At 43.8% G+C, this 12,839-nt stretch overlaps 1 protein-coding gene across 3 annotated transcripts in view; it reads right to left on the reverse strand.

Annotated features, from left to right (window-relative positions):
- Positions 1-717: 717 nt before the first annotated feature.
- The window catches only part of CCDC160 (coiled-coil domain containing 160), a 353,191-nt gene continuing 341,069 nt past the window's right edge, over positions 718-12,839 (reverse strand). For all 3 annotated transcript variants that reach the window (XM_069612827.1, XM_069612828.1, XM_069612829.1), the window contains exon 2: positions 718-3,825. In XM_069612827.1, coding sequence (XP_069468928.1) covers positions 2,834-3,802 — 969 coding nt within the window. In that variant the 5' untranslated portion in view covers positions 3,803-3,825 and the 3' untranslated portion in view covers positions 718-2,833. The remainder of the gene's footprint in view (positions 3,826-12,839) is intronic.

The raw sequence follows: 12,839 nt of genomic DNA on the forward strand, positions 1-12,839 counted from the left end.
GATGAGACCCACTCCGAGATCTGGAGCGCGAATGGTGACGAGGAGACGAATGTCTCGACTTCGTCGAGGAAGAAGAAGCTTTAAAAGTCTTACCTTTCTCCAGCTTCCCCCTACGCTCCTTCAGGGCCTTAGCTGTCATGGACATACAGTCCTCGCACTCCGAACAATGGTGTTCAGCTCCCAAACACCACAGACAAACTCTGTGAGGGTCAGTCAGCGACATCTTTTTCCCACAATCTCGGCATTTTTTGAAGCCGGATCGAGAAGTTGTCGGTTCCGACGAAGAAGCCATCGAGTACGGATCGAATAACTCGAGGTAAATTGGTTTAACTCTGACAAAACTGAGCAACGGTATTCCGAGGCACTGAGTAAGCGCGGAAAAACGGAACTGAGCAACGGGCGCTGCGCGCAGCCTTTATAGCCAGGATGACGTCGGCGTCGATACGGCGGCTGTCGAGGGACATCGACTCTGAGGACGTCGACGCGCAGCGCCCTCTAGTGAAAATTTTTCCGAGGCCAGCAGAGCTGGAAGGAGATATGTAAGATGAGGAATATGTCGGAGGACACAATCCCTTCGAAATGTATTTTGGCCCCGTTGGTTCTGGTCCTCGAGATAGCTTGAGTCCATGGTCACAGTGAGTAAGCAGTCAAGTTTTAAAAATACCAAGACAACTTAAGCAGACTTAAGAGAAAAAAAACACATGAATGCAATTCTTGTGCTTATTCTTTTAATATACATGGAATATCCCATATTTGTACTACTGGTACTATATTGTCCAATGAGCAAACATCTAAAAGCCAAAACCATATCCCATACAAACAATTTGCTTATTGGACTGTCAACCTAGCATGAAACACAGTGACAAGGTTTTCTTCTCAACACCTCTTCGGATTTCTGAAGTACAGTAAACACAGTTCTGTCCACCAATACCGTTGCTCTAACTGTAAACTTGGAGACTGGGTCATAACTCCAAAGAATACCTTCACGTCTGATATTTTCAGGGGGGAAAAGTACTATTTAAGGACTGCAGTAAATGTGAGCCTTCTATCAAGAAACTTTCCAGACAGTTTCACATATGTTGCCTTTATTTCAATAGATTCTTGAACTATTTTACAGGCAGATGTGTGCTCATTATAGGATTCAAATTTAAAACCCCTGTGACAAAGCCACTTGTCTTACTCTGGGGAAATGCAGTGATTTGACCAACAGGTCTGGGACTTCTCTAAGCTAATGGATGATGGAACCAGGGTCAGTATGAGGATTCCCTATTCACCATCACTTAGCCCTCATTATTGGGTACAGGACAGTCACATGCTGCAGAAAGATACCATCAGCCCTTTAAGGGCATTGCAAATGGAACTGCGCTGCAAGGTACACCCTGCCTGAGGCAGGTACAACTGGACAAATACAAACACGCAATACATAATGACAGACGGGAGATATGAATTACGGGCTGCCCACCCTGCAGTGCATTCCTAATACAAACAAATGCACATGATCTCAACACATAAGGCAAACCAGACTTCTCCTAGGGGCCCACTCCTTACCACACACAGGCACAAATGCCACAACTTGATGGCCAACATGGGGAGGGACCCACAGAGCACAAAAAGCCCAGCTCGAAGCCCAGTTGTGTGGGTGTTAGGAGAAGTGGGACGTAACAGGTGTCGGGAGCGGGTTGGAAGTTTGGAAGGAGAGAGTTTGGAGGGACTAGCGGTGCAAAGAAAAAGGCTGGAGATGAGACGGGGAGAAGGGTCATCAGACGTTTTGTATAGAATATCAGAAAGAGGTTGGAAGCCATCAGGTGCAGGTTGGAGAAGAACAACAGTTGGAGGTTAGTCCACAAGATCAGGAGTAAGTGGGAGTGAAGAGTAAGGTGGAAGGGCAGGAGCTAGAGAGGTGTTAACTAGCAAGAACAGGCAAGCATGAGAGGGGATGTTTTGCCCAAGACAGGGGGGAGGGAAGAGACTCTGGTCTGCAGATATTGAACTCACGTTGACAAGAGCAACATCCATGTGGGATGGTGTGAAGAAGCAGAACCAGAGGACCTATCAAGATCTCACGGCAGAGACACTGTGGCATCTACAGTATCCCAGCATCAACAGAAAACAAGCAGGAGGAAACACAAATACTGCACCTCAGAAGCTGAGTGTGGGGGTGGTACCCCAAACCATTGAGAACTTTTGTAGACACCCATTGAACTGGTGGAACTTTTGAGAAGGACAATCATGACAACAGATGTTTTTGTTTGACCCGGGCCAGGAGTTTTTCTAAGCTATATAAAACCTGTTTTGATCCACTGCTGTGTTTGGCCTCTTTGTGGACACCACTCGGCTATATGACACCTTTGAAGAAGAAGAATTGGACTTTTGGTGACTTGGACACCACAACAGATTAACATGTCTTTATCTGCAGAGGGCAGTACATTGGCATGGTATCAGGTAGCTCTTCTGTTCAGGCTGATCTGAGAGGCATGGAAGCAAATATAAATGTCAATATGCAACAGCCAGTTCAAGTGATGAAAAACAAGAGAATCCCAGATAGTAGACCTGGACATTGATTTTAAGAAAAAACAATCTATGTTCTGTATTCGATCCAATGCAAATTTGATAGAATCCAACATAGCTTACAAATTGGTTTTCACCAGTAGACCTGGCATAACTGATCATATTACCATTATGTAGGCAGTAGAGTCAGAGCATTCAGAACATGGTTTCATGTCGATCATTTTATTGCATGTACATTTTTAGATAAATTATGTACACAAAAATAGGTATCTTTGCTTTGCGTTTTAAAAACTAAAAAAAAATATATATATATATTTGCTTTGCTTCAGTTGTGCATAAAATTCACTTTAAAACTGTTGGATGTTTTAGAATCTGGTAATGATGAAAAATGTTTTCTCAGCAGGTCTAACGCACCAAGGTTCCGTGCATGCTGTAGCTTTTCGTGATTCATTTCCTCTCTAATGGCTTCTATTTCCTGGTTCATTTTTTTTAAATGTAATCTATATTGAAGTTTCTCTTTTTCTTTGAACGCCAAATTTCTAATCTCCTGCTGCTGTTTTAACTCAATAGCTTGCTTTTGATAGTCTTTGTTTTGCAGAACCAAGCTCTGGATATCCATTTTTGCTTTTTGAAGGTCCTTATTTAAACTGCTTATAGTCTTTGATTTTTCTTTTAATTCCTCCCTTACAACTTGAAGTTCTAAATCTTTTTTAAAATTCTCCTTTTCGAGTTGCTGCATGCTGATGGCATAGCATGTTGTTTTTCTGTTGGACAGGACAAGATCCCGTTCTGCTTTTTCATAGGCTTCCTCTGTCTTTTTTAGTTTGCCTTTAAGTTCTGCTATCTCAGCGTTCAGGCTAATTAGCTGTATTCTTTGCGATTCCACTTCCCGGCCCTTCTTACTCATTTCTCGTTGGAGGACTGCTAATTCCTTTGCTGTCCAAATACAGGTATCCTCATGATCTTCTGTTCCACTTCCAAAATTGGAATCTCCTGAATACAGGGGTGTACCTCTATATATTGTTTTTACGTTTTTGTTGTCTGCATCTTTTCCAGATGGTTTTGGACGAGACTCATGAACAATCTGTTTTGAAATATAGTCCTTTCTTTTTCGCTTTTCTTCTTCTTGAATCTTTTTTGTAGTTAAGTTGTAGATTTTTTCTACACGTTTTGCTCTTTCCATGCATTGTTTTTCGGATGACAAGGATTCTGTTTGACATGGTTCATCAAAAAAGTCCTGCACAGAATAATGTGGAGAAAATAATCTTTCTACCCAATGTTCTTCTTTGGCCATCTTTTACAAACAATATCAGTCACCTGAAAGTGAAAGCAAAATAGTTATAGAGCAGATGATACACAATATAATGCACAATATTCTATATGGAATTCGACTCTGCAGTTTCACTGAATACTGGACATATCACAAATAAGTTGCTGTACATGTTATCCATTTAAAAAAATGACAGTTGTGTGGTTGATGGTACAGATACAACTTTTATACAGTATACATAAGGCATTTTGCCAAATATATATGTTTACAGATCACAAGTGGTCCAATTATGTGAAGTTTGATAAACACTTTAACCTCTTGCACTAAATGGAAATGTAGTTGGTGAATCGGGTAGTGGCATTGCGCAGATAAATTGGTCAAATTTTATGGCAAGACCGGACTAAGGTATTACCCATCTCTTGAATTTCCTGCAGATTTAGCAGGAAATAAAACAAGCAATGACAAAGCCAACGGTTTTGGCTTAGCTATCGGTAGCTGCTCTGGATGCACAGTCTTCCTCAGAGACTCCAAGCAGAGAGGCCAGAAAGGCAGCTGACAGCGTCGAAGCAGCACCACCTCCGAAAGAGGAGTTCAGCATCTCTACACCTGATCAATGACTTTCAGCGGGCACATTCCATTTCATACCACATCTCATGTAGCTATAACAATTCCTTGACTTCCTGTGTTTAGTGCTACAGTGGCCCCTATGGTCCAAAACTATCTGGCCTCACTAGACAGTGCTTTAGCCTCTATAATGCCATCCCTCCACACACTGTATAGCAGTAGTTGTGCCTTATTGAATGCATCTAAAATACCACCTATGACACAAAACTAACAATGGGTCTGTACAGTGATAGTGGAGTCATTATTTGCAGGGGCCCTTTTAATATAGAATAATGGGTGTTACTGTTGTAAAATCTGCATTTTGGCCTCACTGTGCCCTTCTGTTCAGGGTGCAATCCATAGGTGCTGCCAGATCATTGTCTGGCTCGTACTCTGAAGAAATCCAATTCACCAGGACAATTTAAATTCAACATGTGCATGTTAAACCTCACTTGACCTGCCCATGCTGAGGGTGCCCTAATCTCTTATGATACTACTCAGCTTTGTATGATCAACACATATGGAAATATTGCTCCCGACGTTCATCATAGTAATTTTTCAGCAAGTTAAAAAAGATTTCACAACGAAGTGCACTGCGATTAAGGATTAAATCCAAAACACTCCCCGGACTGCTGGAGAAAATGTGGGGGAAAAGGGGAACTCTACCATATGTGGTGGACCTGCCTGAAAGCGGTCCTATTTTGGAAGGAGGTCCTGGGACATATAAAGGACATGACAGGAGTGACCCTACCATACGAACCAAAAGTAATATTACTAGAACAGTGGTTGAAAATATATACGCAGCATCTGAGAATAGTGCAGCGCTCATTACACATCTTCTATCGGCAGCAAGAAGAACACTGGCTCAAAGGTGGAACTCTGAACTGGATTCGATAATAGCTTGGTGGTGGATTAAAATATGGGGAACTATGGCAATGAAGAAAATATGTGCCCTCAAGTCGGGCAAATAATTAAGATTCCTGGCGATCGGGGATCCCTTCAGAGAATTGAATTGAATTGAACTCAATTCAATTCAATTTGTGAAGGACACTTCTACAAACCCATAATACTCAGGAAAGCCCAACTCAGCTGATACTCTGAAGACATAGAAACTGTATGTCAGGACTCAGCTAGAGGTTCCGTACAAAGAAGGACTCAGCAGATAGCACAAGTTGGGGGAGAGGAAGGGTGGATGTTGGGAGGTAAGGGAGTTATGGGGTATTTGTTGATAAAACCGCAGCATCAACAGTCATTATGAACGCTTTGAAGAGATATAAGATCACAATGTAAGGTATGCAGTTTAAGAATAAGAGTGTTGATCAATGTAATCTCTGTGAATTCTGTGGGATAAATAAACCTTGTTAAAAAATAAAAGATTTCACAGAATCTACCAATAGAAAATGAGTGAGCACAGAAGGGTCAGGGCATCTTTGAAATGGAGAGTCTCACAACACAAATGACATTGAGACATCATGGACTGCATTCAGAGAGAAAAACCTGAAATCAGCTTAATGTAATGCGGAGGAGATAACCTATGGAAGATCCAGACCTGTAGTAAGCAAAAGGTAGCAAGATGGAGGTACCCATCGGGGGCGGGTAAACACTTATGGGCTCATTAGAAGTTCCCTGGTCTGGATAAAATGCTGGTAATTCCAGCACCAGCATTTTTTCCAGACCAGGGAAATACAGTTTATCGGTGGGAGCAGTGATCTACCAGCAGGCCTGACATGCCTGGAGTTCAGAGCCGTACCGGCACATAATTGCTGGAATCACTGGCACTGGTACTACCGGAGCCAGTAATTCTGACAATCCCATCCATGGAGTCCTATGGGACCCCATGAAATGGGAATTTACAGATGTCTCTGCCGCCTGTAATATCCCGGTAATACTGGGTTATTGGGCAGCAGAAAAGGTAAGGTAGTTTTGCCGGTATCCCAATCGAATTACCAGCAGGATACTGGCAAAACTGTGATGAGGGCCATGTGGAGGCCAGAGATGTGGGTTTTTTGATTTGGAGATTATTTAATCAACAAATTGACATAAAAATATGGTATACAAAAATAAATAATTATTTTTTTACATAAAATCTTTCACAGGCATGGATATAAAAAAGACAATCTAAAAACCATTGAATACATACATTATTAATTCACATATGCAATCAAGAGTATTTATTTTTAATAATGCACTCTATTATAGCTTTCACAAAGTGTACAGTAGCCCGCATAAGAGGGGGGGTGACTCCCCTCCTAATATCTGGCTCCAAATTTGTACGCTTGTAACTGTTTGGAAGGGCTTTAATAAATCGATAAAGTACCTGGAGCGCAAGTGAAGTGTTGCACAACATTAAAAAATAAGGTGCTCCAAGGTCTCAATTCCATCGGCTTCACACGACAGCCTGGACAAACAAAGTGATCTCGGGTTACTGGCCCGAGTCCCCCAAACATCAAAAGTGGGCTATAAATTCAACCTAAGAGTCATACTTTATATGCGTAAAGGGACAAGGAAACATTTTGATGTACTGTTCAGGAACATTTGGGATCATTATAAGTTTGTCGGTATCCTGCTGGTAATTCTGGTGAGATACCGGCAAACTGACCTACTGTATCTGCCACCTGATATCCTGGTATTACTGTGATATTACAGGCACCGGAAAGGGTGGGACGCCATGAGGGGATTGCAGGTAATTCCGGCTCCAGTGATACCAGTGCTGGAAATACTGGCTATTTTTTGCCAGAGGGGGAGGATTTACCTCCAGCTCTTGGCTACAGGTAAATCAGTGAACCCCGACCTGCAAATTTGTAGTTTACCGGCGTTGGAAAAGTGCTGGTCATGGAACTACCAGCACTTTTACCAGACCAGCAAACGTATAATGACCCCCCATTGTATCTTTTCTCAGAGAGGGCTTGAAACCTAAACAGAGTGTAGACACTAATCATAGGGCCGGTCGCACACCAATCGTGATCCCACAACGCAATCTTAACTTTTTGGGGACTGTGCATTAGGTCCTCTTTATTACTAGCTATCTTGCCCAGGAGACACTCACAATCGTCAATCCAAGAAACGAAACGTGGGCAGGATTTATTACACATTATCAAGTTCAAATACACAAATAGGGATTGACTGGGGGGCAGAATCTTCTGATAAAATGACATGGTTCTCCATTCCAACAGACACTCCATAGATAACAAGCCCAACTCATGACTGATGATAACTATAGCAACCCCCAACGCAACACATGGTGCCAAATACGCGCCTTCAAATTCTGTGTACTACAGTAAGGCTGCTATTATTTATAATTCTTCATTTGTGCTACAAGTGGCCCACATTTGTTCATCAAGGTTTCCAAATGTAAACCTTATTGGGATTCGATGTAAATTGTATTTCCCAAATACTTATATTGGTCGACACAATATAATCTCTCCCCACCGAGTTTCCAAATAAATTTTCTCCCAACCCTTTTGCTAGTCGAAATCATAATCATGGTCTTGGTCATATTTCTATTGATTTCCAGGTAGTTTCCCCTCATATAAAAGTCCAGAGCATTCAAACTTTTCTGTGTATCCAGTGATAATGTTGCTGTGAGAATGGCCACCATGTGGTGACATTTAGCTAAAAATGCACCCGACACACAATCACGTTCCCCAAATATTCTAGTTTTGGAGGTAAGAATATATAATTATACCCCTCCTAGAATATTTGGGGAAAGAATTTTAGGGGTCAGGGAAAGAAAGTTGTCTACCTGCTGACTTTTTTACAGCTATTTAAATAGGTTCAAAATATTACCCCTATTCCTCACTATCTCTACCATCAGGGGATGTATAGATATATATTCATAAACAAAGAGATAGGACACGAAACATAAAAGAAACAATTGTAGATATCAAAACTAGGAACACAAACACCTCTCTGAATGATCTACCGGTACTTATATCTTAAAAAAATAGATAAAGTACAAACAGATTATCAAAAATATATTTTTTATTATAAGCAAAAAAAGACCCTAGGTCAGCACAACAATTAATCGTATTGAATACACATGTATTACTTGATTTTCATAAAAAACACTTTAGACAAATACATAGACACAAATATAGCAGCAGATCACAACATCATAAAACAAATGTGTCACAAACAACACATATATTCCCGACATGTAGCATGGTTCAGTTCTTGATGCCTTTATGTGGCTGAACTTTCTTCAGGGGAAACAATTTTTGTAAAATTCCTTCAATATTGTGCAGTAGGGGTCCTCAGAACATCCACCAACAGATGTTATCAATAAGCTGTAAAAGAGGCAAAAGAGCCTTCAGTTCCCAAAAGTATTGTCCAACGAACAAATCACACCCTTCACCACTAGACAAAGACCTAAGCCTGTACCGTGATGAAAGAACATACAGTCACCATGACAGATTACCTAAGAGTACAAAAAGTCACCCTCGAAGTGAAGTAGTAATTGCAATAATTAGTATGAAGGGCCATGACTTGCCACTTCTTGTGGGGCGACATGTTAATTAATACATTCGGCAAACCTCTAACATAAAGGTCAAATTTATATGATTGAGTGCTCGAATCACCCAGGGTATGTGGAAAAATAGCGACATTATCACATGGAACCCTTTTCTGCAAACCCATCAGCATTTGGTCCATTAGGACTAGATCGTCGGCGTAAACCATATAATGGATTGGATGGAAAACAAGACAGGGAGGGCAGGCACCCAAATCTGACAAACAAAAGTTAATAAGGAAGGGGGCAAGGACACACCCCCTGGCGAATGCCACAATGGGTACTGTGCCTAATCTAGCAACATCGTGACTAATTCTCTGCAGGGAAGCTTATCTTATCTGGCCAGGTAAAGGCAGAAGCTACCTGACTCTGACCCTGTGGGTGGCTATCTGCGGGAGGACCAGATAGGGGAAGAACATCTTCAGAGAGTCAGGAAAACACTGAATCAAAATAAACTTTCAGATATAATTGTGAATGACACCCATTTGCCTTTGCAACATGCCTGTATGACTTATTGTGACACAGGTAAAGCCTTCCCAAGGTTTCTTGACAAACAACCTCATTTACCTCCCCCCCCCCCTTTTTTTTAGTACTGCGATAGGAAGAGGGATAGAACAATGAGGATGACCAGAAGCATAAGCTTGGAAAGTGTTAACTAATGCCGAGAAGTTTAAAACACACACAGCTGAAAAGAAGTCGAGTGAGAGGCAGAGACTGCAGGCAGCGGAACACAGCTTGTGATGACGCTGGTTGGAACGCCGGAGGCGAGCATACTGTGGAAGACAGCATGCGTTATTGCTATAGACAGCTGGAGCCGCAAGAAGCAAAGGAAGATAAAGTGGGAGCCATACGACTAAAAGGACGCACCCCCAGCCAGCGAACCGAATGAGGAGAAGATGGAAGTACGCGAGGAACACCAGAGCTGCCCAGTAAGCCCCGAGAGAGGGAGTGGGTTACAGGAATGCTTCAGAATGAGTGTTGCATATCATTAACAGCGTGAGAAAGCCCAATTAAAGTAATTGGAGGAAATGATACAAATACGAACAGTTTTAAGAACAGGTCGGTTATTCAAATCTTGACCTGCACCCAAGAAACAGAATTATGACATCCTGGCAGGAGAGTAAACCAGGCATTGAGTGAGAACGGGACCCGCACTCAAATAGAACTGTGATATCCTAGCAGGAGAGTAAATGTGGAGTAAGAAGAGAAGTAAACCTGAAACTGTGGAAAAGTGAGAACGAATACAAAAGTGAAGACCCATAGCTCTTTTAAGGATCAGTGATAAAGTCACAATACCCTGGCAGGGGAGTACACCAGGGGTAAACAAAAAGCAACAGTCAAAGGAAAAGGGAAGAAACATATCCCTTTAAGGTTAATTGAGATACAGAGTGAGATAAACTGAATATTTAAAAGAACTCTCTATTTAAAGGAGACTCGAGGGAAGAGTCTTCCTCCTTGAACTGTGATAAAGTGACATTCAAACTACCACAAGAAATCTAGGGGAAGGGAAGACCCCTTTCCTGGTGGAACTTTATTCCTTTGTATTCGAGACCTTAGCATTTTATGTTTTGAGAGATTCCAAGATGACCGCCATGGGAAGAGGACATGTCTGAGAGACTTTTTCCACAAGGCCGCAATTAAGGTGACCAATTAGCAAAACTGGCAGAGAAATAAAGGAATCCGGCAAGAAAAACGGGTCCGCGCACAAAGGCTGCGACCAGATCATTGAAAGCTGAGGGGGAGAACGCAGCGGGTTCTTCGCCGTGCAGCCCCCAGTGAGGGACGGGAGAGTAGCCAGCCACGGCAGCAACAGGCGGAGCTCCATAGCCCAGCTTAACACGCCAAAGAAAACAGTGCAGCAAAATAACTCGGGCAGAAGCGTAGCTACAGCCCAAATAGAAGAAGGGAGAGCCCTCCCTGAGGTGAAGACGTAAGGACTGCACAAAGTGAAACCCTGAGGACAGGGAAGGAGGGAGACACCAGAGAGAAGTATCGCACATCACGGAGGAGCAAGCATACAAGAGCCAGCAGAGGCACGCTTGGGGGACGGTCAGGTGAGGAGGTGTTGTGCGCTGGTCTGGCCCTCCCGTCCCTCCGCCCTCCACCTCTCAATCGTAAACACAAGAGCGCGCACTGAAAGGGTCAATGATCTGGAGTGACACCCGTGACATATCCCCGGCCCCGCCACAGGAGGAAGGGCCCATACGAACTGGCCGCTCAAAGCAGCACAATTCAGCACCCCGAGGACGGGGAGGGAACGGAGGCTCAAGAGAAGAGATCCTCCTAAAAGGCAGGCACCCGCGACCCATCAGAAGCACGCCCGAGGGCAGGATCTCCAGGGCAGACACATGCAACCGATGCCCGTCCCCCCCACCAGTAGGAAAAAAGTGCAGGGTATGCGCAGTCAAGGCAGGCCTGGAGGGAGAACCAAGGCCCATACACAGCCACCAACAGGGCACCGTGCATAAGAAACACAGGGCCACCGTAGGCCCAGGGTGAGAACAGAGGAAGGGGGCGAAGGAGATAAGGCTAAAACCAATAAAAAGAGCAGGAGCCACGGGTGCAGAGGGGTGAGGGGGGCAGGGACCTGCAAGAAAAAGGGAAAGGACCTTGTGGAGGGCCTCAAAAGTGCAGAGGTCGGAATCCACTATGCACACAACCGGAAGAGGCAAGGGTGAGAACAGGCCGCACTGCAATGAAAACCAACAGCCACATGTCAAAGACAAGAGGAAAAGCAGCGGCAGTGGCGACCCCACAAACAAAACAAACGGCGAGCATCAAACAAGTGTGGGGAGGGGAGTCAACAATGACCTCGAGGGGAGGTGGCAAGAAGCAAACCTCACCGAATCAAGAAGCAGGGGGAGAGGGAGTGATGGACATTACCTAGGAAGACATGTAGAGCTGGCTCAAAGAATTCCAGGAACAGTTAATGGTCTCCTTCCAAATGCAATTTGAGACTTTGAAAGTGGAAATGAGACAATCAGTACAGGAAATACAGTTGGACATCGCATAGCTAGAGGAAAGAACCGACACACTGGAAAGGACTGTCCAGAACGGGGAGGAAGACGCTCAAAAATGGAAGAGGCCCTAGAACATCTTGCGCGCTTGATGCTCAACCTCGAGATACAAAGTGAGGACCTGGATAATTGCTTGAGGTCCAATATAAGAATTCAAAATCTATCAGGATAAAGCCCTCAAAGCAACCACTCAGCAACTATTCACTGAAATCTTAGCGGACGAAATGGAAGAAGGGGTCCAGATAGACCGGGTGCATCAAGTAGGTCCATGAAGAACAGGGGACCCAGGGGCACGACCGAAGGATGTTCTGGCAACAATCACATCCGATGGGCAGAAGGAACAGATCCTACAGAAAGCAAGACTAGCGGGCCAAGTAAGAATAAACGGAGAAGAGGTGCAACTCTACCAAGATCTTGCACAAGTCACGTTACAGAAGAAGAGACAGATGGGGCCATGGGTGAAGTTCCTAACGTCGAAACAAATAAGGTATATGTGGACATTTCTTTTTGGATTGCTATTCACATAGGAAGGACGGCAGCACAGAATCACCACTTATGAAGAAGGAGAACAGATTCTGAACCTGCAGGGAGACACGCAGGATGTGGGTGAGAGACTAAGAAGTGGGGACAGATTCCGCAGAAAGCCGTGGGAATGGAAAAAGATCACAAGCTCCGGCAGAAAAGCCAACAGGAAATGAATGGGCGATAAAGGCCAGAACAAGGGAACAACGAACACAAGGAGGACAAGTAAGACTGGGACAAAAGAAGGGGATCCCGAGGAAGAGAGGAACTGTCAATGTTACAGAGTATAAGAGGCCCAGGGGGTTGGGATGGGAGTGGAATCTGGGTACCACAGTGGGGTTTACTAGCCCCCATGCAGACGACTCCGGGTGGTTTGAGGGCCAGGCACGGTGGACATGTCTTCCGAGCGGTC

This window comes from Ambystoma mexicanum, chromosome 5p, assembly GCF_040938575.1.
Source record: "Ambystoma mexicanum isolate Mex_15411 chromosome 5p, UKY_AmexF1_1, whole genome shotgun sequence".
NCBI classification, from domain to species: domain Eukaryota; kingdom Metazoa; phylum Chordata; class Amphibia; order Caudata; family Ambystomatidae; genus Ambystoma; species Ambystoma mexicanum.